Consider the following 23,217-nt stretch of genomic DNA (forward strand, 5'->3'; position numbering starts at 1 on the left):
AAATTCTAATTTTTCTATTCTGACAGAAAATTTTGTTACATATCTTCAAGATAGTTGTGTTTAATAATTTCTATATTTTTAGAAAGCTTTAGTAAATTATTTATTCAGAATCTAATTTATTGTGCACTGTTCTTTAATAGACCATTATGTCTCTATAGAATAAAAGTACTACCATAAAATATTTTCTAGCTAAAAATGAATCTGTTTGGTAGTATTTTTCAAGGACAACTCCAAATAACTTTGATTTAAAAAGAAGGCAAAAAATCATTAAGTGACAAGTTGTCTGTGAAAAATGATTTGTCAAAACAGTGTTTAGTTAACTTGTACATACATTGGTTTGGGAGCCCAGCTTACATTTTTCATGTTAACAATATACTGTAATGGTTTAATGTACCATAACAGTTAAAATTATCACATTAGTAGGGTTCTTTCTTCTGCAACAGCTTATCATGATGATACAGAGCGCCACACTGCATGGCTTGCTTGCACACATTTATTAAGGTGCTGTGAAAAAGTCTTACAATTAAAACCTGGATAGCCTTGAAAACTAAGAAATGAAGTAGCTAGGGATTGATTTAAAATTTCAGTGAAACCAAGTTAATGAACTTGTGTTGATCTGTACAGTCATGCTTGTCTTCTACCTGATTCAAATGCAGTGGGACCTCTCATAATATCTGAGGCAATTGGTTCTCATTACAGCCAAAAAGGATGGAAAAGGAAATTGCATCTCAGGGGATTATTTACTTCCATTTTGATTCTGTTTGCTTGTCTGCCCACATTACTGAGCTATCCATGTACTTTGAGAGTATATTGGAAATGAGCACCTCTTGGGTGGTTTTGTTTTCTTTCTTTTTTCATCCATAAAATGTGACTGATTGCTAAAGTGCGTATGGTCAGGTACTTGTGGCAGTGTGTTTGTTTATAGAAGCACTGACTGGAGAGTTTGAAGAGTGAAGATCTTGATGAGTTGTGTGAGGGTCTTGGCAGCAATCCCTTTGCTGCTGCTGTGTTGTTGATAGAAAATTGCTTAAAGCTTTGCAGTACAAGCAAATTTCTGCTCAGTATGGGTGTTTCCACTATATCCTCACTTCTCCTTGAAAAGGAACTGTCTGGAGAGGGGAAGAAAAGCTCTACCACTTTTATTTGAGAGAATTAGTAGTTTTTGTCACAGAGAATCTCAGTATAATTAATAAAATTGCAAAATCCTACTTCAAGTGTGAAAATCAGATTATTTCCATAGGTTGACAGGATACATGAAAGAATTGATCCCTCAAAACATAAAGACAGATATTTTGGTCTTGTCCTTTATATACAGGGAAAAAATAAGGAGTCTCCTTGCTATTTCCAGTGGTCTTCAAATTTGCTTGATTTGTAAATTAATATTTTATCTCCTTCCTGTTTTGTGTTGGTATAATTGGAAATGAGATTTGTGTGTAGTTTTGCCTTGCCCATCTTTAAATATTCCAGGTTTGGGCCTGCATCTTTTGAGAACAGTTGTGGGAAAACAAATGAAACCTGATGGGACATGGAGAATTTCAGCTAAGCAGGATTTGAATACGATAAAAATAAGCTAAATGCAAAAGTCTCATCATAGTTTCCACATTCACTAAATTATTGTTTTGGACAACTGAACTAGGCTAACTTTTCAACACCTAAGTTGACGCATTGATTCCAGTTGTTAAAGAGAAATTTCACACTAAATACAAGTACTTTCGTTCATGCTTTGCATAGCCACCTACATGCTGATCTCACACTGATATGGCCATTTGATCTTCATTAAAATAAAATACTTTCTGCACCTATCTGAGAGCTCACAATGTGGGAGCATTTGGCTGGGGTCTTCTTCCTTCCCCGCGCCCCCAGTCTGGTTTCAGGCTGAAGGAGTGACAGGGACAAAAACGTGTCATGCTTGTAACTTTTTTCCCTCAGGTTACTAAGAACGTTGTCTGTTTGTTCTGACTTTAGGAAATGCAATCAACGACAATAAAAAAAACTGCCAAAGGGAAAGGGATATTCTCAAAAAGTTAGTTCTGTTAAAAGTTCCTCTGAGAATGAGTGCAGTGTCCAAACCTTTTCTATCTGACTAATGACTAGAACTTTTAAATAATAAATGCCATAAAAGAATAATGAACTATTATTGCATAAAGAACCAAAAAGTTGCATAACAGTTAGGAACTTTTATTCATGCTTTGCTTGATTCTTCATCAAGAATTACCCATTTACCAGTTTGGGCTGCTCTTATTGGGGACATCCTTTTGATGTGTGCTAAATGCAGAACAGCAGCAGAGGTACATAAACAGGGTGTTCTTCCATTCTGCATACACATAAGAGATTACATTGGCTTTGTGGGAACAGGTCTGTACTACTGGAAACATGAATAATGTTAGTTTCTATAATTGCTAACATCTGGCTTTCCATAAATCTGTTAAATTACATGGAAAGAGAATTAGATTTCAGTGTCATAAGTAAACCAATTAAATGCAACTCTGTAGGCAATATGGCTTTATATTCATCTGTGAAATCCTTTTAATTTTGAACTGTGAAATCTACCCTTCTAATATGCACTGTTATTCTACTACGTCCTATACAGATTGTAGTCAAGGAGCTCTTAATGTGGTAGGGAAGCCAATATTGATGATTCTTGTTGAAACCACCAAAGGCAAAGTGAATACTTCATTTATACCTTTGTTTTCAACAAAAAATATAAGTCAAAGTCTATTGAAAGGAAAATGGGATATCTTTGAGAATGTTTTAAGTTTTACAGTAGCTGTTTGGATATAATTCATTTGATACCAGTTCATTCATAGTTCTCTTTACGTCAGTCTTCATGCTTTTTACTTCCTGCAGTATTCTGGCACTTGTTAAACAATGAACTACAAGTTTCAATTTCTCTTAGTGCTGCATCTTTTTCACCACCAGTAGCGAATATTTCAAGTATTCATTTATGGCTAAGTTGTGCACTATGGCAACAATGTTCTTTTCTGGCAATTAAGACTTTCAGGACAGCAAAATGCTCCATTTTTAAGCAAGTCTGGGTGATGAGCAATTGAATCATGCTGTCAGGCCACTGGGAACATTTTGTGCAAAGGACTGGCCCACAGGTGAGCCCAGGAGTGAAGCCTTGTAAGGCAGTAAAATTGCCTCCAGCTTCCCTTTGGATCTATAAGTACAATAAGGAACAGTCATTTTCTGGCAGCCCAAAGCTTTGACTCGGTTGTGCAGACTGATTTTCGCATTTAATCAAATCCAAGGGCATGACCATGCTTCCACTTGTTCCTGGAGTATTTGTGAATTGAAATCAGGAATTGTACTATCCAAACCAGACTGAATTTAGTGATATGATTGTTGTAAAGAGTTTCCTTCAGCAGAATGAGAGAATTCTTAGTCTTTTTAAGATAGGACATTTTGAGGTAATGAATCATGAACCTATGGCACTTGTCCTAAAAGTACGGCCAGTGGACATCTCATCCTACCTAAATTAGATTTTAGGTAATTTTTTTTGTAAGTTCTTTTGGCTTTGTTGGTTTAGAGGGAAGTTAAAAGTAGTGTTGGGCAATATTGAACAGTTAAAATTTCACCCTAGCAATAAGGTCACTTCAAATTATAAGTATGGTTGTTCTTCCTTGTAATTTCTGAATTTATCTAATGCTATTCTGGAACTATTATGACAGAAACTGTCACATACTTCTAAAGGATTTTATTTTCCACCCTTCCTTCCACTGCTGATTACAGTTTTCATTGTTCATGTTGGAACAAAAGAGACCTACCAGTTTACTGGTATTTCATCTGGACAATTTGTCTATATATTGTTTAAGAAAAGTCCAAAGTTATTGTCTGAAAGAAACACCAATTTTTAACAATGTACTTAAAAATCTAACAGCTTTCATTGCAAGAAAAAGAACACTGCATGAACTCCCTAGATAAATTCATATTGCATAATTATATTTTACCCTCCAAGAGCAAATTTATTGGGATACTGTAATTTGCTTTTCTCTGGTGTATAATCATTTTCTCTTGTCACCTATTCTTTGTGTCATTGCTAAATCATCTTGCATAGCTTGAAGACATTTTTTTTTGTTTATAAGGTGCCTCTGAGTTTGGGGGTTTTTTTTTTCCTTTTTTTTTTTTTTCCAATTCACTTACACCTTCCGACAATGGCAAAAGGATGCAACTGACTGCTTTTAGTATGGGGAATGTTGCTTGTGCTAGGAAATTATAAAGAATAATGCACCTCTATTTTGATGTAAAACCCAGAACAGAGAGAGGTCTAGTTAACAGAAAGTCACTCTGCTTACTAGTTTCCAGTCACTGGGAAATGAGTATGCACATTTTTCTGAAGGTTCAGATTTGTCACTGATAAATGGTTTCACTAAGGTACCTCAGACTCAGCATTTACAACTCAGCCTGATGGAGATCATTTAAGAATTCTTTGTGGAATCAAAGTAAATGCTGAAGAATAACCTAAAAACCATCAGTGCTTAAAGTTTCCCAAGTAAATAAGGCAGATGTAAAAAGGAATGCACCCTCATCCACCAACAAGGCAGAATAAGCAATAATTACTTAATTCAGAAATAAAACTTACCCATGAAAAATGTGCCCAAAGCTTTTATAAATCTGCTGTTTTGCAGATATCGATGAGTGTGCCTTAAAGATCCACACCTGTTGGAATGATTCAGCCTGTGTGAACCTGGCAGGAGGGTTTGACTGCCTTTGTCCATCCGGGCCGTCTTGCACTGGAGACTGTCCCCATGAAGGTGGCTTCAAGAGGAACGGGCAGGTGTGGACCCTGAGAGAGGACAGATGCTCCGTTTGCTCCTGCAAGGTGAGATCCAGCTGCCCTGGAGTTCAGGAATCCTTTAATTCTCTGGGCTCATGTCAGCTGCTACTGTTGTTGGCAGAAATATTAGCCTAAGCCCAAGGCAAGAGGTAAGCTGTGCTGTGGACACTGAAGCTGGGATGGGGATATTCTTCTGGGAAGGCATTTATTTTCTTGATTTGCACAACCATACACTTATCTGAATAATGGCTAGCCCTGCTGAGCTTTTACCATGTCACCCTGTGGGCCAGAGCATTTCAGAGTGTGCCTTAAAGAGGGTCTTGCATTACCCTTTAACACAATGTGCAGGTTCCAGCATGCTTAATGGAAATGCTGAAAACTTATTTTAATTTCTCTTTTGTATGAATATGCATCTCTCAGCACTGTAGTCAGCCTACTTCCTGTTGGCTGTGTTTCCCTTTGCTTGGAACACATTTGAATTAACTGGGTGAGAAGAAAGGTGGGCGCATGAGTGAAAGGTCAGAGGACCCAGCAGCAGGCACTTAATTTCCTCAGAGTGAAGAAGGGTGAAGCCCAGCTTTTTCCTTGGCTGTGTTGGCAGGTCTTGCACTTGAGCAATGCAGCTCTCTCTGCTTGTTTGGAGAAGCCAGGTCTGGTACCAGTGGAGGTACCTTGAAGAGGTAACATTTAGATCAGGGTGGGGATTTTTTGTTGTTGGTTTGGTTTTTTTCCCCTGGACAGTACCCTTTTTTAAAAATTTTTCCTCTTATGGTAATCAAGTTAGAAGAGCATTTGGCTCTGCTTTCTTGATTTTCACTAGTTAACAGAGGAATGTTCTCTTTGAAATCAGAAGAATTTTAGAAACACCCTAATCTGAGAAGTGGCTGGTGTTTTATGGTCACTTTGACCTGATTTGCTCATAGTTGTCCAAAGGCACAGCAGAGCACTATAGGCCCACACATGAATTCAGGTAAAATTAGGTTTTGGCCTCTGTGAGAAGCTGAAGATGGAGCATGGGAATTGGCCTATCAGTCTCCATATCTCAATGCTTGGGAGCCGGAGAAGCAGAGGGGAAGAAAGGGAAGGAGGTGTTTTGAAGTTGCAAGAAGCTGAAAGCCTCATCCTTTCTGTTTGGCAGTGGTGCAGCAGAAGGGAAAACTAAGACTTCAGAGTGAATAAAACCTAAAAAGTACACTGCTGCTTTGGGCTCAGTAGGGAGTATGTTCTCGTGAGTTGCTATGTTTTTTACTTCAAGTAGCTTCAAGCTCCCTAAAACTCCTCCTTTCAGAAACTGAAGTGTACAACTTTACTGAATATATAGCAAGCTTTTATGGTAATCTTGGGGAGATGGCAAGCTTATGAAAGGATTTCCAGTCAGTAGACTAAGCAGTTTAATATATGTGGAGACATCTGGTCTGCCTTTGCAGAATTATAAATATTAGTATTCACATTTTTAGATTGCTTGAAATTTGTGTTATTTACCATTTCTCATTGCATGTATATCTTATGTTGAATGTTCTCACTAGAATATGAAAGTACAGAAATGATTAACTAGTACATAGTTAAAACTGAGCCTGACACTTTTGTTATGACTCTTACTATGTGTCTTTCTCACTTCACTTTTTCCCTCTGTGAATTAACATTTGCCTTTAATTTTATTCCAGTAGCTGCCTGTTTCAAGAGCAAATTCTTGTCTACAGATTAAGGAAAACTGGAAGAGCTCCTTAGATGTCACATTTCAGGCAGAATGTAAAGTCTTCACTCAGTGTTTAAAGAAATACATTTTTATACATCCTGATAGCTTCCATTACACCAGACTACTCAAACCTCTCCCTTTCATGCAGTTGCACAGAAAACTGCCCCTCCTTGATCTTTTGCAGCCTGCTCAGTTTGCAGTGAGAAAAAGAGCAGAATATAACTAAACCGTTCCTTATATTACTTACTCAGACTTTGCAATGATCCTACTTACTTGTTTTATCCAAAAAAAAGGCTTTTGTTCTGCTGTAGTTGCTCTGGCAAAGGACAGGTGGATATATTCTGTGCATTGGCTGAAACACATAGTTACCATCTTTAAAATATTTTAACTTGCAATCTGGTACAAAGGAAATTAAATACATTAACCTTACTTAATGAACTTCAAAGCTATTTGTGAAGAAGAATACTATAGAATTGAGGAAATTATACTGCTTCATTTATATAATGAAGCAAAGTGTCATTACTGAAGCACAGGCTATTTCAGTGTTTCACTGGACCCAGTGTCATCAAACCATTCTTGTTCATCTAAATGTACATAAAGTTTACAAAATCATGAATTCTCAAAACTATAAAGTAACATTGTTCCTTTAATACATTTGACATGTCTTGTATAGGCAACTTTCTGAGCTACTGTGGATCTAATAGACCATCACATTTAATGGTAGAAATTGGAGTGGGAAGCTATTGTGCTCTCATGAAAAAAGCAAAGCCTGGCTGTGCTGTCTGGGCTTTTGCATCTGTCTTCTGGTTAAGGCAGCCTTCCCTTGCCTGTGTTAAATAGGCCTGGGAGATACACGCAGCTCTGGGAGCAGGGGGGTCTGCCAAGCTGATGTGTGCTCCTGAGGGTGAGAACCATTTGGTGGTTTGGTTTTTGCAGAGTCTGATCTCTTTCCAGACTGGCTTTGAGGCTCTGTGAAAACTTGGACCAGCCTTAACAGCTGTCCTCTTCTGTGTCAGTTTTTCCTTTGATAACAATTTTTGTGAGCATACCTCTGATGCTTTTGAAGAATGTAGAACTGATTCAGTGAGTAAGGTGAGAAGGAAAGGTAGTAATAAGATGCTGTACATTATTACTCACCTAAAGAAAATAAGGTTTTCTATATATATATATTTCAATTTTTTATGTATTTCTCTGGGCTACTGCTGAGCTGCAAAGATGCACATGAGATACTGTAGCTTATGAGGCTTTGTGCCACTGCAGTATAGGGATAAAAATGTTTTTTGAAATGTACAGAGCTAATGAGGTTGTACACAAAACACAGGTGCTTAGAGACTAAATAGAGCAGCAGTGTATTGTGGTTATCAAAAGTTCTCTGAAAAAATCATCAGTCTTTTTCAGTGTTCTGAAATATGGAAAGTAAAAGCAATGTAGAACATGCTCAGGGAAACACAGAATTACCAGCAGTGTCACCAGCCGAAAGGAGAAATTTGAAAACTGATTTTGAAAGCTTAGAAACTGAATTGCATTTAAGCAGATGGGCTGTTGTTAGCCATTTTTAATCAGCACAGAAGAGGAGAGAGACTGCCATGGTCAAGGCTCCCTGGATTCCTGTCACAGCCTGGTGCTGCTCATCCTGACAGAACTGCTGGGCTAAGCTGGCTTTTGATGTGCAGCTGGACCTGGCTAAGGAAATGGGCTACTGCCATTCTTCCTTGTGATTTACTCAGACTGCTGAGTAAAGAGATAAAGATGGTTTATCCCTCCTCCCACAGCTAAAGTGGCAATCTAGGCACTAGTACAGAATACTTATCTTAGTTTGGTACAACGCTGAACAAAGCTTGTAGAGTAATATGTGCCCTGCAGTTGCAAAAGTTCAGACCCTTGTTAACCTGGCATGTTTTCTACTTTCTCATAATTTTGTGTTGTCTTCAGCTTTGCTTGTTAGGCATAAGAAATAATGATAATTATTTTTACGATAACAAGGAGTGTTCTAATCCATTCAAAACTATGATGAAATGCAGCAGTGCCACTGAACTGACATGGCATTGTGATTCCCTGATGCTGATTTTGTACATGTTGCATTGTGGACAAGACTGGCTTTGCTTTAAAATGGGAACCAAACCCTGGTTCCTCTACGTCAGATATGGTACAAGGTGAGCAGCCTGTTCTAGTGGAGGGTGTCTCTGCCCATGGCAGGGGAGGTTAGAACAAGATGAGCTTTAGTGTCCCTTCCAGCTCAAACCGTTCTGTGATCCTTTCCTGTACTTATGGCTGTTTTGTCTGCCTGTGGAACAGACATCCTGGGCTGCACTCGCTCTTATTAGAAATAAGTTTTTTTCAAGGATCAGAGGAAATAAACTCCATTGCATTGAAATGTGTTCCTGTATTTGGTGTCAGTGAAATTTCCTTCCTTACATCAGATAATAGACTCAGAACAAAGTTCCCATGAGGCTAGGAAAAACTGCAATGAAATGAATGGAGTTGCTTTAGGAATTGTATAGTTGTGAGTCAAAGCAGAATATAGCTTTATCCAGGCCCTCAGTAATGCATGCACTGAATTATAATAAATGATAGGTTCTTTTATCTTTGAGCTAGCGTAGTGTAGGCCCAGATGTGGGACAGATACAGAGGTACGAATAAAGAACAATTACTGCTACTGTGATTGTGCTATATTTTGCCCTGAATAAGTTAAAGGGATCACCTTTATTCAACTTATTTTCCTCACAGTCGTACATTCAGTCAAAATAGTGCTAAATAAATATCATATGTATTAGAGTGGCAACTGCTTGAAGAGTTTGTTGATGTAATCAATGAGATATGAAATGGCTTCACTGTATTTCACTGAGATACTGACTGCTTTTAAATTCAGTTGGCTGGAGACAGGAAAACAGTGTTGTCAGATTCAGACAGAACTGGATCCATGCACTGACAGAAAGTGGGATGGTACTGGTATTTGTTGTATTATGACAGGCAAGATCCACTCCTTACTGGCATGGAATACACTAAGAAATTAATATTTCCTGATTAGCCAAAGATGTGCCCTTTGCTGTACACCCCCTGTGCCCTTACCTGGGTTGTTGCCTGGCGGTTTGTGGCTGATGCCAGGGCAATGTGTGCTTGCAGGACGGGAGGATTTTCTGCCGGAGAACAGCCTGTGACTGCAGGAACCCCAGCGCCGACCTCTTCTGCTGCCCGGAGTGCGACACTCGCGTCACCAGCCAGTGCCTCGACCAGACGGGGCACAAGCTCTACCGCAGCGGGGACAACTGGACCTACAGCTGCCAGCAGTGCCGTTGCCTGGTACGAGCAAAGCACTTTGGATACGAGTGAGAATAATAAGGATTATGGCTTTTAGCAAAACAGCACTGGAGGCAGGCTCCTGGCTCTTTCTCCACCTGCTTTTCAGACTGGGGGTGATGATAAAGCACTTAGAGAGCCCCAGAGAACTGACAGCTACACCATCAGTTTTTGTCGTACTGCTGAATAAGCAGGTCTAATGAGAAAAATTGAAAACTCGACAAGAGCTTGGAAATCTTGGCACTATGTTAATTTTAGCATTAGTCTGCTTTTGCTAACTTTTATAAGGTTGTCTGCTATTTAATGACTTTTTCAAAGCTTATACGCATGTGATGGAGTTGGTTGGAGAAGTTTCAGTTTTTAATTACATCTGGTGGGCTTGTCTTGTCAAAAGGAATAATAAGTTTATTTATTTATTCATTTGTTTGTTTGAATTCTGCAAATCTGGAAACATGGAGTGCCATTGCCACTGTATGAATTAGAAAAAATTAACCAAATAAGGATAAAGAAGACTGAAATTACTAGAAAAACATACAGAATAATGATCACTTATTTTCTCATTAGACACTACAGATTATTCCCTTAAAGCTTTAGGTTTTTCATAGATATGCTAATTAGTGCATCAATGAAGTTCATTAAAATGATCAGTTTTCCATTTATAGCTGTCTGTATAACACAGTCTTTATATATGTTATAATCAAGAGGTGTCTGAGAATCAGGAAAGAAATTACATTCAAAGCTAAGTTACTGTCATGAGGTAATTATCCATAATGCACAGACTAAGTATTGAGGTTGTGGCTTGCAGTTTCTTGCCTAATTTTATGATTGGGATAACATCCAAAGCTGTAAGACAGTGATGCCCTAAATCAGTGTTGTTCTGTGCAGTGTGTGATGTTCTCAGCATCTGAAGTGTTTACAGAGCAGTATAGAGCAAGTTATTGAAGACCTTTCCAAGTTAAATTTAGATGCACTGAGAAATACTGTGCAGAAGTGACCTGATGTTTTTGTCTTCTCCATCTGTCTCTCTAACTGGTAAAGTGTTTCAAGTTTTTTTCAAATAAAAATAATAATAAAATTAAAAATGAATAAATGGTGGAAAAAAATGAGTCAGTGGAACACAAATGGTATTGCTCTAATGATTCCTTTAGGAGCTGACAATAAAGTTGGTATTGGCAGTTGCTACTTAGATTGATGTTCGGTGCTTCTCCAACATACTAACCTACATCTATCTGCAATGTTAATTTTCTTTTTAAAGGCTTGCTGTGATCCTGCAGAGATGTTTATGTGACCAGGAGTAGAAAGAGTGCATGTGTCTGCAAGGCAATCACAGCAAAAATTACAGTTTGTACAAAATATTAGTACCCAGTATTTAACCCTGTCTTCAAAAGCCCCAAAGAACTCAAGTTCTCCTGCTACAATGATGAGTGTTGTTGTTTAGTCAGGAATCAACCAAATGATAATCTGCTACATTTAGGAAACTTCAGCTCAGTATGCAAATATGTATTTGTGTGATCAACCAAACTGAGGTCTGAACCATTCAGTTTGTTGCAATTTTGGTGAAACAATACTTTCTCATTCAAAAGGGTACATAGTTTCTTGTTGGTTCATAAATGGCAAGTACAATGACACTTGCTTCAATATTTGTAGGACGGAGAGGTGGATTGTTGGCCTCTTCAGTGCCCGACCCTGAACTGCGAGTACACAGCCATCTCAGAAGGAGACTGCTGTCCTCACTGTGTCAGTGACCCCTGTCTGGCTGACAACATATCCTATGACATCAGGAAAACCTGTCCAGATGGTTATGGAATCACAAGGCTTAGCGGTGCTGTGTGGACAATGGTGGGATCTCCTTGTACAACCTGCAAATGCAAGGTACGATGGGCCAGGTGGAATGGTTTTGGAATGTGTCTGATGAAATTGGGGTCCATTTCTTTCCCTGGAGGCTCACATTAAGATCTTGGGGAAGTAAATGAGACCTGAGAGCCAACAGAAAACCCATGTGTTTTCTGTCTGGCAGAGTATAAGCAAAACAATTCTCTCCTTGTTGAAATGTTGAGCACAGATGTATTACTATCCTAGTGAAACTTTCATTCTCTTGAAGTGCCCTTCAGGCATTCTCAGTATGAGTCAAGAGTAACATTTCAATAATTACCTAGTGTGGATGTTCATGAAAATGTGTATTACAGAACTGGAAAGCTGAAGGAAAAGCACTACCATAAAAGTTTCACCAGCAAATACACAAGTTAAAAGGCATTGCAGCTCTGAGATAAAGGCACTCCCACAGTAGTGATGGGAAGGGAATGTCACAGTTTCTGTTCCCTGATCTCATCAAGATGTATTTAATCCAATGGCTCTCATGCAGGAGTGCAGTCTATTTCCCTTGCTTTGTGCAGTGGTGACCCCACTGTGCTAATATCACAATTATGAAAATATTTTGGGTTACATAAAATGTTCTTCTGTTCACTCTAGGAGAGAAAGCTATTGCCCCAGGGCTTTAAATTATTGAAGGTAGTGTTTCTACCATTCTTTTGAGGTTTTTTCCTTTAGATTTGTGATGGATTAAAAAAAAAGTAAAAAAAAAAACTAAAAAAAAAAGCTCATTTGGGCTTTTAGTAGTTGCTGTACTTTTTTATTACCTAAGATATCTTTATAAATGACTGTGTGTTAGAAAAGGATACTTAACAATGGATTAAATTCCAAAGATGTATGGTGTTGATGTTGCCCTTATCTCCTCCATATCTGCCATGAACCAAGCACCTGACCTGTCTTCTAATTTCAGACAAGCAGAAAGCTTCCCTGTGTGGATCACATCAAAATTCTCTCCATTAACTTCTTGCATGAGAGAAAGATCCAGTCATCTGTTGCCATTGCTGTGCTGTATTTTTTTATAGGGACCACATCCAGGTTTCAAGTTCCTGTGGTAGTTCAGGCCAGTTCTGTGCTATTTGGCAAAGTTGGCCTCCTCAAAGAGCCACTGTTGGGAGCAATGCCAACACCCTGGGTGTTGGGGGCAGGTGTTTTTAGGTGGTAATGGTCAGGGATGCACCTATGTCTGCATGCCACCAGCCCTTTGCTCCCTGTGACCTGTCCTGCTTGTTTGTCCATGCAGAACGGGAATGTCTGCTGCTCGGTGGATTTAGAGTGTCTCAACAACAACTGACCTGGGCAGAGTGGACTGTACCAAGGGAGGAAAACTGCTGGAGTTACCACCTGAAGGAAGCTGTGTGCATTGGCATTTTATACAACGGACAATTAGCCAAGTCTCCGAAAGAGGAAGATGTTTGGGAGTTGCCTTTGGGAGCTGTCACTATGCTCATCCTTGCTAGCCTTGTCCGGGTGACTTCCAGCACAGCATATAGAAATCAATGGTTGCTACAAGTTTTCAGTGTTGTAAATTACACCCCTTTCCTGTCAAGAAATTTGCAAATATGTTTAAGTTATTTCATGGGTAAACTAATGCAGTATTTTTTGTTTTAATTTGTGTATTGACAACATTGATAGAATTCAGCTCTTCTTATTTTGAATCTAGATTTTACAAATAAGACAGCCTGTTGTGATTTTGTCCCATGATATCACATACTTGGTTCCAAGGTCCCTGTTAGATGTATTTATGAAAATATGTATGTATGTACAGTCAGATTGCATAATACTTATATTTCACAGCTGTCCAACATTTTAAAGCATTCAAAGGTATGGACAGAATGAAAGTAATCAAAATAAGTCTGTCTTAAACTATAAAATTAAATGCCATGAACTGAATGAAATGGCAGAATAAGCACTTTCTTCTTCAAAAATGCAGAGCAGCAACAAGACTTCTATGGTGAGAAATGGAACTAAAACCCCATCCCCCTGCCAATTCAACACATATTCAAGGAGGAATCACCAGTCATTAGTATAATTCCTCTGGATTATACAGTGCTAAAACTGTCAGAGACCCTTAAGATTATATAGTTTGAGTAGGTTAGAATTTGCTTGCATTTGTAACATCATTGATGAGTTCAGAATTTTTCCTTTTTTGTGTTTAAGGTAATAATGATGTCTGTCATCCTGTGACTGCTGCCATAGTGACAAAGTGCAGAGGCACCTGTTCCAGCAACAGGAGACCTTAATGCTTGGTAGCTTCCATTACCAACAGCTCAGAAACAGATTTTATCTTCTCATGTTTTATGACATTCAAAAATACTTGAATTTACTGTGTTGTTGGGGACTTAAGTTTAGACAGGAATTTAAATCAAGACTCTTAGCCCTATATGGAGGTTAGATCTTAAATTCTCTTCAAGTAATGTCTGGTTTTTTCCACAGGCTAGAAAGTATTAGAACAAGAATATATTTCTATGGCGATGCATCTACAGCTTAAATGTCACATTTTTAATGTGCTGTTGTGTTTTGTTCTGCTCATTTGTGTAGTGTCTTTTTCTCTTTTTGTTTATTTAATTAAACACACTGAATATATGGAAAAGATTGCAGAAATAACTATAGTGGCTACAGTTTGGAAAGTCTACATTTGTGAGTTTTTCATAGTTTCATGAAGAAAATGTGAAACTGATCAGTAAGAAAGAAGTGTGAGTATACAGTGAAAATATTAGTTGTTAAATGAAGTACTATTACATTTATAAGGGGACAGTGGCAAAGAATATAAAATTACTTTCAGTCATTCAGATAACTTTATTCCAATTTTTTTCACCAGGTTTTGTTTTAGTTAACAGCTTTGTGTCGTAAAGTTAAATTTATTTTCATAAAAGGCCCCATCATTTTCAGCTAATAATGAATTGAGACTATTTGCATTGCCCTGATGATTGTATAAAAAGGGAAAGAGTTGTGTTTTATATGATACTCAAAGGATGTTTGTAAATCATAATGTCAGCTCATTTTGTATATCACATTGTAAAACCCAATGGTAATTCAGTTGGATAAGATACCCAGTGGGCTGAGATATGAAGGGGAATGATTTAAAATCTGTGGGCATCTAAATAAACTCCTATGTACAGATTGCTTTCCCTTAGTTTTATTAGCAGGATTCTTAAATACTGATCAATGTCCTTTCCAGCCTGAGCTCATGATATTGCACAAAAGGGGGAAAAAGTGTTTGCCCAGAGGTACAGCCTCAGAGTGGTAAGAAATATGTCATTTATACTCAGGCAGAATCATATATTCCACTCTGTCATATTGAATTTCTGAAGCTCTGTAAATGGATTAAAGACAGTGCAGTCTCTGAAAATCATTCTTTTCCCTTTTACCTTGTAGTAGTGAAGCCCTTTCCCAGGATGCTTGTGGAAGCTCCAGATCTCATTAGGATCATATTTAGCAGGACCACAGAAGTTCACACTTTTCCACTGCAGACCAATTTTCTTCCAGAGCTCAAATGCAAATTAATTCAGTAAAACTGTTTCAGAGCATTTTATACAGCATTATGTGTCATTACCTCCAGAGTGATGCAGCTTGAATTGTTTACACAAAGTCAAAATATTGACACAGACATGTTTATGTTGCATTTTAAGCAGTTGCCCTGACTGTGATGAACTTTCCCTCATGAAGTAATTTGATCACTAGTCACATCACATGTATCTTCAGAGCACTCAGAAGCCCCAACCCCAGCTCAAAGAGCACATTATGAAGGAAAACTTAATTCCCGGTGTCCCATGTGACCAAGGTAAGTAAGAACTTTCAAAACTCCTTTTTTGATGAAATTCCCTATTTCCTGTAAAGATATGGGCACCGAAATGAAAATGCTGAAAAAACCCCAATGTTTATTATAATAACTTGAGAAATTTCTCCTCTTTGTTTGTGAGATGGACACTGTCTCCACTCAGGAGAATATATATATTTTATACAGTGCATATTTGTAGTGTAGTATTAACTTGAGCAGGACTATCACTAACTTCTGTGAAAGGAAGCTTGCTGCTAATTAAGGAAATTGGTCAAAGCTCTGGCTATAGACAATTGGAATTTTTTAGCTGTTTCTGTTTATTTATCCTGTGAAAGAGTATTTCCTCTGTAACCTTTCTGATGACAAAAATAAGTCAATGAGTGACAAACAGAAAATGAAAATTCCAGCTCTGGTAAAATGTCTTTGTCCTCCTCCTTTTGGTAGAAACCTCAGCCTAGGTTCTCTAAACCAGAACCTGGTGTTATGTCTTGTGAGGACAGTGAGTTCTCAGCTCTGCTTCTGTGTGTTTGCAAACTCATCTCCTGAGTTAAAGCAAGTGCAAATATTCCTTTGTAGTGGTCCATAGGGTCATGGACCACTCTGAACCATGCTGGTCACTAGGAAAGGCCAAAGCTTAATTATTCCCCACAAATGCTGAAAAATATCAGCCTAACTCACAGGAATGTGTGTGAGATTTATTAGTGCCTTTGTGTTGCCTCAGAGACCTAAATAACAACTGTCTTCCAGTAATATATTTTCCCCCAAGAGCTGTCAGTGAGTTTTCAGGTATAACTGTGTGCAAGATTTAATTAATAACATCTTTTCAATCAGATTGCAATGACAACCAAAATATCATCTTTTTTTTTTTTTTTTTTTTTTTCCCCTGTGACAGACAATAATGTTTTACAAAACAAAAGGTAAAATGTCAGGAGTGATTACACAAATGTAGAGTAGATTTTAGCAGAATTAAATCATAACTCCTACGAGCAATATGGGAATGTCTCACATCTAATGGTACTTACATAATCATCATTAATGAGGGGTTTTTAAAAGGGCCCCATGATACAGTTTGATGTAAAATTTTAAGTGAGTGTTGTGATAAGACATAATTGTTTGAGGAACATATTCTGCCAGCGGAAAAATGTGCCTGCCAACAAGCTCCTCTTCTTCTTAAGGTACATCTTTGGAGCTCATTGAAATTTAAATTGGTGTAAGGAAGATTCATGGTGGTATAAATTAAAAAAATAAAAAGAAATTTAAAAGATCCAGTCTGGGGTGTCTGAATGCTTCATGTCCAATTCTTCTGTGGTAGAAGTTAATGGTAGAAGTCAGCAATAATTCTGACTCAGCTGTCATTGACCTCAGAGGTGTGACTGAGCTGCTGGTATTGCATATAATCTGCAAATTACTTGCAGCTGCCAACAGGATTAATTTTTGCCACTAGCTGCCAGTGGATAGTCCCCCTAGCATAGATTTAGGTGTATGTGAGAAGGATGTGTATCAATAAGCTGATAGAAATGGTCAAATTCAGTGGTTTTTTAAATAAAATCATCATTAAGAGGTTGTCAGCACATAGATACATGATGTCAAAAATAATGCCCAGTGGAAAAAAAAAACCCACAAGCGAACAAACAACCTAAAATAAGATTCCCAAAACCACGTATCTGTCATTTAAGTTTTTTTGAAGCTACTTCTACTTTGCAGTATGAGGGGTGCACTGAATTTTGATGGGTGGATTTCTCACTGGGAGCCAAATCTTTGCTTCAGCAGTGTCTTACACTTGAATTTTTTATTTCATAAATTTGCACATGAGATTGTTTTGTTTAAGTGTTTTGATTGAAATTGAGTGGTTTGGGGAAGTAAGCCTTATTGTGTTCTCTTTGAGACAGAAGTAGCTGCCACAGGATCTGGACTGATCTTCTTTCTTATAAATGCCTCTACCCTCGTGGGGAAAAGCCCCTTTGGGAAGGGGCCCAGGGTGCCCTGGCCAGCGCTCTGGTGTTCAGGTGCTGCTGTGGTTACACAGCAGTTCTGCAATAGATACACAACCCCGCTGATGGTGGGGTTTACTTGTCCTTCTCTCTTCTGTTATTTCTTTCAAATGACTCCTCATGTCATCCCTACATATTTACCTATCCCAAAGCTCTTTATTGTTGAGTGCCTGGTGGTTATTCATGTAGATCCACTTTAGAGAGGAAAGACTAAGAGGTTCTGCAGCAGATCACACCCTCACTTAAACACAACGCAGAGACCAAGGTCTTTTCATGAATTTAAACCAGAGCTGAAAAATCCTGTCTTCTAATAATGCAGTTGATTGATTGCTGTTTGATTAACTCTAAATCTACTTTTCCTCAAGCAAGAACTGGAAATATACTTGATGTAATCCAGTCCTTCTTTGCACTGGTTATGACGGATTCCCTTTGGCAGTGTTAAATATGCAGATTTGTTTTCCTACCTGAGTATTATGCAAGATATTCATCCAGGTAATAGATCGTGTGTGTTTTGCTACTGCTGTGCCTCTAGACTCAAAACAGGAAATCCTTACTTAATGTCTATGAAATTAAAATCAGAGAATCACCAAACTATGTTCAGGTAAGCACTAATTATGATGATAAACTCACCTGTTAAGGTAAGGGTTAGAGAAAACCAAATATGTATTTTTAAAGTACCTGTGCAGCTGGAGAGGTGGTTTTTCAACCTGAACACAGTTTTGTCCATTTACTCACATTTGTATTAAATAGTTACCTGATTAGTACACACATTAGCCACACAAATTTAATTTATGATTTGCAGGGTATAATAATTTGAGAACTGTTAAATGAAGTCGCCTCTTGTGCAGGTTTTCATACAAAAATAATATTAGAAACTGCAAACAGCACTTTCTCAAAATCAGAAGGAAATACCTCTTCAATGGTTTGGGCGATGCACTTTTGCTGTATTTTTCTGTCTTTCTACTGTTACAGCATTGGAAGCCTTTGGAGAGTCTGGGCTGCTGAGACTCAGCCCATGAGCTCGCACGGCCTGCAGAGGGGCTGTGGGAGGAGGGGTGCCATGGGTGGGATGTGCTCAAGGGGGATGTGGTGGCTGCTGGGAGCAGCACTGTGACAGCAATTGTGTGTCTGTTCTTCTTCATGGGTGAAGCAGAGCACAGCAACAAGCTCGGTTCCTCTGCGTCTTCCCAACTAAAACCAGGGAAAATCTGTTTGGAAGGTGTCTTCTGCTGGTGTCTTAAAAAAGGCGAGAAATGCCAGGAATTACCTGCTTTTCTTAGTGTTTTGTACAGCAGTGGTTAAGGATGAGTTTCCCAGGGCTGGATGATAAGTAAGTGTATAGCAAAGCAGTTCTTTTCTCAGTGGGCTAATTAGTAATGTCAGCAGGTAGTGCTCAATTGTCTTTTGAATTTGGAAGTATTTTAGTTCTACTTATAACAAAAAGTGATTGTTCCCTTCTTTGCAGTTTATTCTCTACCTTCCTTGATTATTTTGCTGATCTCTCAGGCTGTCCCATCACTGCAATCTTACAGCCTGAACAGGGACTGAGCAGAAAATGTGAGGACTAAGCAAAGGAAATACTTGTTTTGATGCCTCTAGTTAAAGGAAATTTGGAACCGTAACTATTTTTTCATTTAAATGTCACTTTGTTTTATAGTACTCATAGCTAGAATTAATGCATCGTCTGGACCTCAGTCTCAAAAAACCAGTTTTTTATTGTTAAAGGGCAGCAGACCAAACGAGTTACCTACCTTTCAGGCATCCTTTTTTAAATAGCATCTTGCTTAAGCATTTACTATCTTAGGGAACACAGGAACTGTATTTGAAAGAGTGACTCCAGACTGCCCCTGAGAATGGTCTGTTCCATGACCTTTTTGCCTGGAGTTCTCAGAGCTGACTCAGCAGTATCCAAAAATTCGTTTTGTAAACCGAGAACACAGTTATATCTGCAGACAAGTTGACAGCCTGGTAGAAGGGAGGACAGATGAGCCTGAGAGCAGACTCACATCAATCCTTAGCAAAGCCTCAGGCATCACCAGGAAGTATTTTGGGATGTGCAGGATGGTGTAAATCACAATTGTTGGCTGCACTTCTGTGTGCCTTTGGAGTTCATGGGAATTAATCTGAAGGTTTCCTATGTGTAAGTATTGCTCAGCATGAAAGTTCAAAGTTATTTCTCTTCCTGAATTAGAGCATTCTTGTTAGATAGATGGGATTGGTGTGCACATATATATCCTCTACAATTGGGGAAAAAATAAATTATCCCAGATGGCTTTTTCACCTCTGAGTAGCCATCTCATTCTAAGTCAATTGTCAATGTTTGAGATACTATTTATAGAGGAGCTTTTCTAATGTGAGTAATATTATTTCAAGTGAAAATTGATGGATGTCATCTATTTCAGGTAAGTTGATCCAGTGCAAGGATAGCAATGAGAAATGTCAGTCCTACATGTTCAAAAATTATACCCTAGCTGTGCTAAAATTAAGAGCTAAGTTTAAGGAAAATGTGTGTGTGTGTGTGTGTGTGTGTGTGTGTGTGTGTGTGTCTGTGTTCGAAAATGTACATTTTTCAGTGATTCAGGATTGTCAGTGCTGAGCTTAGATTATTCTTGTCAGTAAGACTGAACTGATGCCTTGAGAAAGCTGACCTAGAACAGAGGCCAGACAGAGCTAAAGAATGAAGTAGGGATTTATTAAAAGGCCTCAATGGATACACCTTGGGAAGTACAAGAGCCCAGCCAGGGCTACACCAGAGATGAACCAAAATTGTCACAAAATGCACAAACCGCTCCTGGGGTCTCTCACTTTTATAAGTTCTGGTCCATTTGCATATTGGAGTTAATTGTCCAATTACACCTTCAGATTATAAAGTCCCATCCTTCTTGTTTTCTCCCTTCAGTCCATGTTGTTTTTGCTCTTGGCCCTGAAACTTGTATTGGTTGTCCTTTGTCCCCAGCTAGGAAAGGAATTGTTTTATCTAGCTGCTCTGTGCAGAGAGCTCACCATCCCCTGAGATGAAGCTCAGAACTATACACTAAAGCAGCACAGAATCTGAAAAATATGAAAGCTAAACCACAAGGCACCACTACCCTGCCAGTGCCATGGGCAGATGCCCCAGCAGGGTGAGGGCATAGCTGGGGGAGCAAGCTGCTGGACGTGACTCATTGCACAGGGAGATTGTGACAGGGCAAGGGGCATGGTTTTAAATTAAAAGAGGAGAGATTTATACTAGACGTTAGGAAGAAATTCTTTATTCAAGGCACTGGAGAAGCTTGCACAGAGAAACTGTGGCTAACCCATCCCTGGAAGTGTTCAGGGCCAGGCTGGATGGGGCTTTGAGTGACCTGGCCAAGTAGGTGGCATCCCTGGTCCCTTTCAACCTGAGTGAGCCTTTCTATGATTTCTCTGAGGATTTCTTTGGTGTGTGCCTCTCCCTTCATGTCAGCAGAATAGCTGAAGAGAGCTTGGGTTCCAGGGGTGGGCTGAACAGGGAGAGCCCAGCTGTCCCCCAGGCAGGCAGTGTTTGTGCCACTTAAGGAGGATCCATTGCTGGTCTAAAATACTAATATTTCTGGTTCAGGCCAAGCTCAGTGTGTATCTGAGCCTTCAGTGAAAATAATGGGTAGAGATCCCTAACTCCTTTTATTGGAGTTTGAGAACTTTTGGGAGGCAGGTGATGCTGAAGATCAGTCTGTGTTTGGAAAGCAGTGGTGCTTGTACTGACCTACTTTCCTGTCACTGTTTTTGCCCTGAATTTATGCCAAAAGGTGCCATAAACCTGGTGCCAACCAACTCTGGTGGCTAACTGCAAGCGGGGAAAAAAGAACCTGTGAGGAACTTAGCCCCAGCATGCAGAATATAAGGAAGAGACCCTAAAGAGAGACACACTAAGTCTTTAGCACTGAGCAAAGAAATACACAAGTGTGTACATTTAGTGATTTTAGTTCATAATGGGAATGCCATAGTGTAGGAGCAGTGCCAAATTTATAGCACTAGCTCTAATGCAGAAAAACTACTCGTCTAGCACTCATGTCATGAAGTTGTGGTGGGGTCTAACTGCACCATGGTCTATCGTAACAGTGCATGCAGAAAAACATTTTTATGCAGAAAATAAATCCTATCCAAAATTTATCTTTCAACAAGTGTAATCAAAATGAAATAAACTGATTAGGAAAACAGTAATTTAAACATTTGTGATGTGGGACTGACCTGTGTGATTATCAGGTTGTACTTTAAAACAGATAAAATGATTTGTGATAGCTTAAAAATAAGGACAGGGTTAGATGCTTCAATGAAGCCTCTCAGTTCAGAGGTGGTCAAAAATTGCAGCTTTTGCAATTGCAGAATTGTAAAAAGATCCTGGTTAATGAAATTTTCTATGTATGTGGGGTGATGTTTGGCAATTGTGGCAAAAGAAATCATTAAGTCAAAGCTTGCAAATGGAAGAGAGAGAACCAAAAGGAAAAATAAAGCAGTATGCCAAGTAAGCAGGAACTTCCGAATGAGATTTCTGCATTTTTTATGACATGAGAGTACTGCCTATAGCAAAAATAAATGGTTTATTAATTTCAGGATGGCACCAAATGCAAAGAAGAGGTAGCAGTTCAGGAACTGGAAAGCCATTAGCAAGTATGTAATGGAACATCACTGAGTTATCTAGGTTATAAACATTCCTTTGGCTTTCTGCATGAAAGAAAAGTGGAGCTGAAATCAAGCAAATAAAACTAATATTACTTAATGTTGAAAATATGATGTCATTGGGCAGTTTAAATTGGAAGAGGAGCATGCAAGAGAAACACATGGGTGGAAGAGCCAGGTGATATCAACACAGGCAATGATGCTTTTAGCAAAGACAAATGAATTTGTGAAGCTGGTGACACTAAATATGGAAGTGATTTATAGGAAAGGCTCCTAAGCCAAGGAAGCAAAGAAAATGAGTCCAAAGGAGTCAATATAGCAAAATACAATTAGATTTTTAAAATATGTCTTTAGAATGCGGACACGCAAGATTGGAAACTACTTCCACCTTTTGATTTTATTTAGAAAAGAACCTGACCCTGGCCACTGGGAGCATGTCCAAGAGCAGGAATGTGTGTCTTGGAGCTGTGAGTGCCCCGTGAGAGGGGGGCTGTGCCAGGGCAGGGGCCCAGGAAGGCAGAGCAGCCAGCCAGCAGCACGGCATTTCCTGGCTGGAGCTGTACAGACAAGATTTATTGTAGAAGCAAAGGGCTGTGGGTAACTCGATGAGGAAACCAATGACTCTAGTGGCAGCTTAAAAGTCCTGGAGGCTTGGGGCTTTGTGAACTGCTTGCCTTTCTCACCCCACATCCCCACGTTCATCCCCATGGATGTAGAATGTTTTTTGAACACTCCATGGGATGCATGGGGCTGTACAATGACAGTATAGTTCCTCCCAAGTTGTTCTCAGATGTTAGCTATTTACATTAAAAGAGTGCTGAGGTCTCTGGTTGTTTACTGAAGAGCAGTAAGGACCTTTGAGGGCCTCTACAAGGAATCCTGTGTGCATGAATTGAGGCACGCAGGTGAGCTGACACTTCTGGACAGAGCTGAGCAGAGCAGGAGCTCTTTGGAGGGAGCTTGGAGCACACTGCTGTCAGCTGCCCGTCTTGAGCCTGCTCCAGTTTTGTGATAAATGGTAATGGAATTGCCATGTAGGATAATACATAACATAATAGACCATATAATCACAAACTCTGCGTTTGAAAGGTAAACAAAATACTCTTCTGGCAAGGGTGTAACAGGAAGTTACAATTTATCCCTCTCTGCAGAATCTCTGTATAAACCAACC

The 23,217-nt window shown here is 39.0% G+C and overlaps 1 protein-coding gene across 2 annotated transcripts in view; it reads left to right on the forward strand.

Moving 5' to 3' along the window:
- LOC121333697 (protein kinase C-binding protein NELL1-like) overlaps positions 1-23,217 on the forward strand; it is a 52,714-nt gene that overhangs the window by 12,775 nt on the left and 16,722 nt on the right. For both annotated transcript variants that reach the window (XM_041400283.1, XM_041400281.1), the window contains exons 2-5: positions 4,629-4,822; positions 9,597-9,773; positions 11,418-11,642; positions 12,880-15,420. In XM_041400283.1, the coding sequence (XP_041256217.1) occupies positions 4,629-4,822; positions 9,597-9,773; positions 11,418-11,642; positions 12,880-12,930 (647 nt within the window). In that variant the 3' untranslated portion in view covers positions 12,931-15,420. The remainder of the gene's footprint in view (positions 1-4,628; positions 4,823-9,596; positions 9,774-11,417; positions 11,643-12,879; positions 15,421-23,217) is intronic.

Source organism: Onychostruthus taczanowskii, unplaced genomic scaffold, assembly GCF_017590055.1.
Source record: "Onychostruthus taczanowskii isolate IOZ18803 unplaced genomic scaffold, ASM1759005v1 scaffold177, whole genome shotgun sequence".
In the NCBI taxonomy this organism is placed as follows: Eukaryota; Metazoa; Chordata; class Aves; order Passeriformes; family Passeridae; genus Onychostruthus; species Onychostruthus taczanowskii.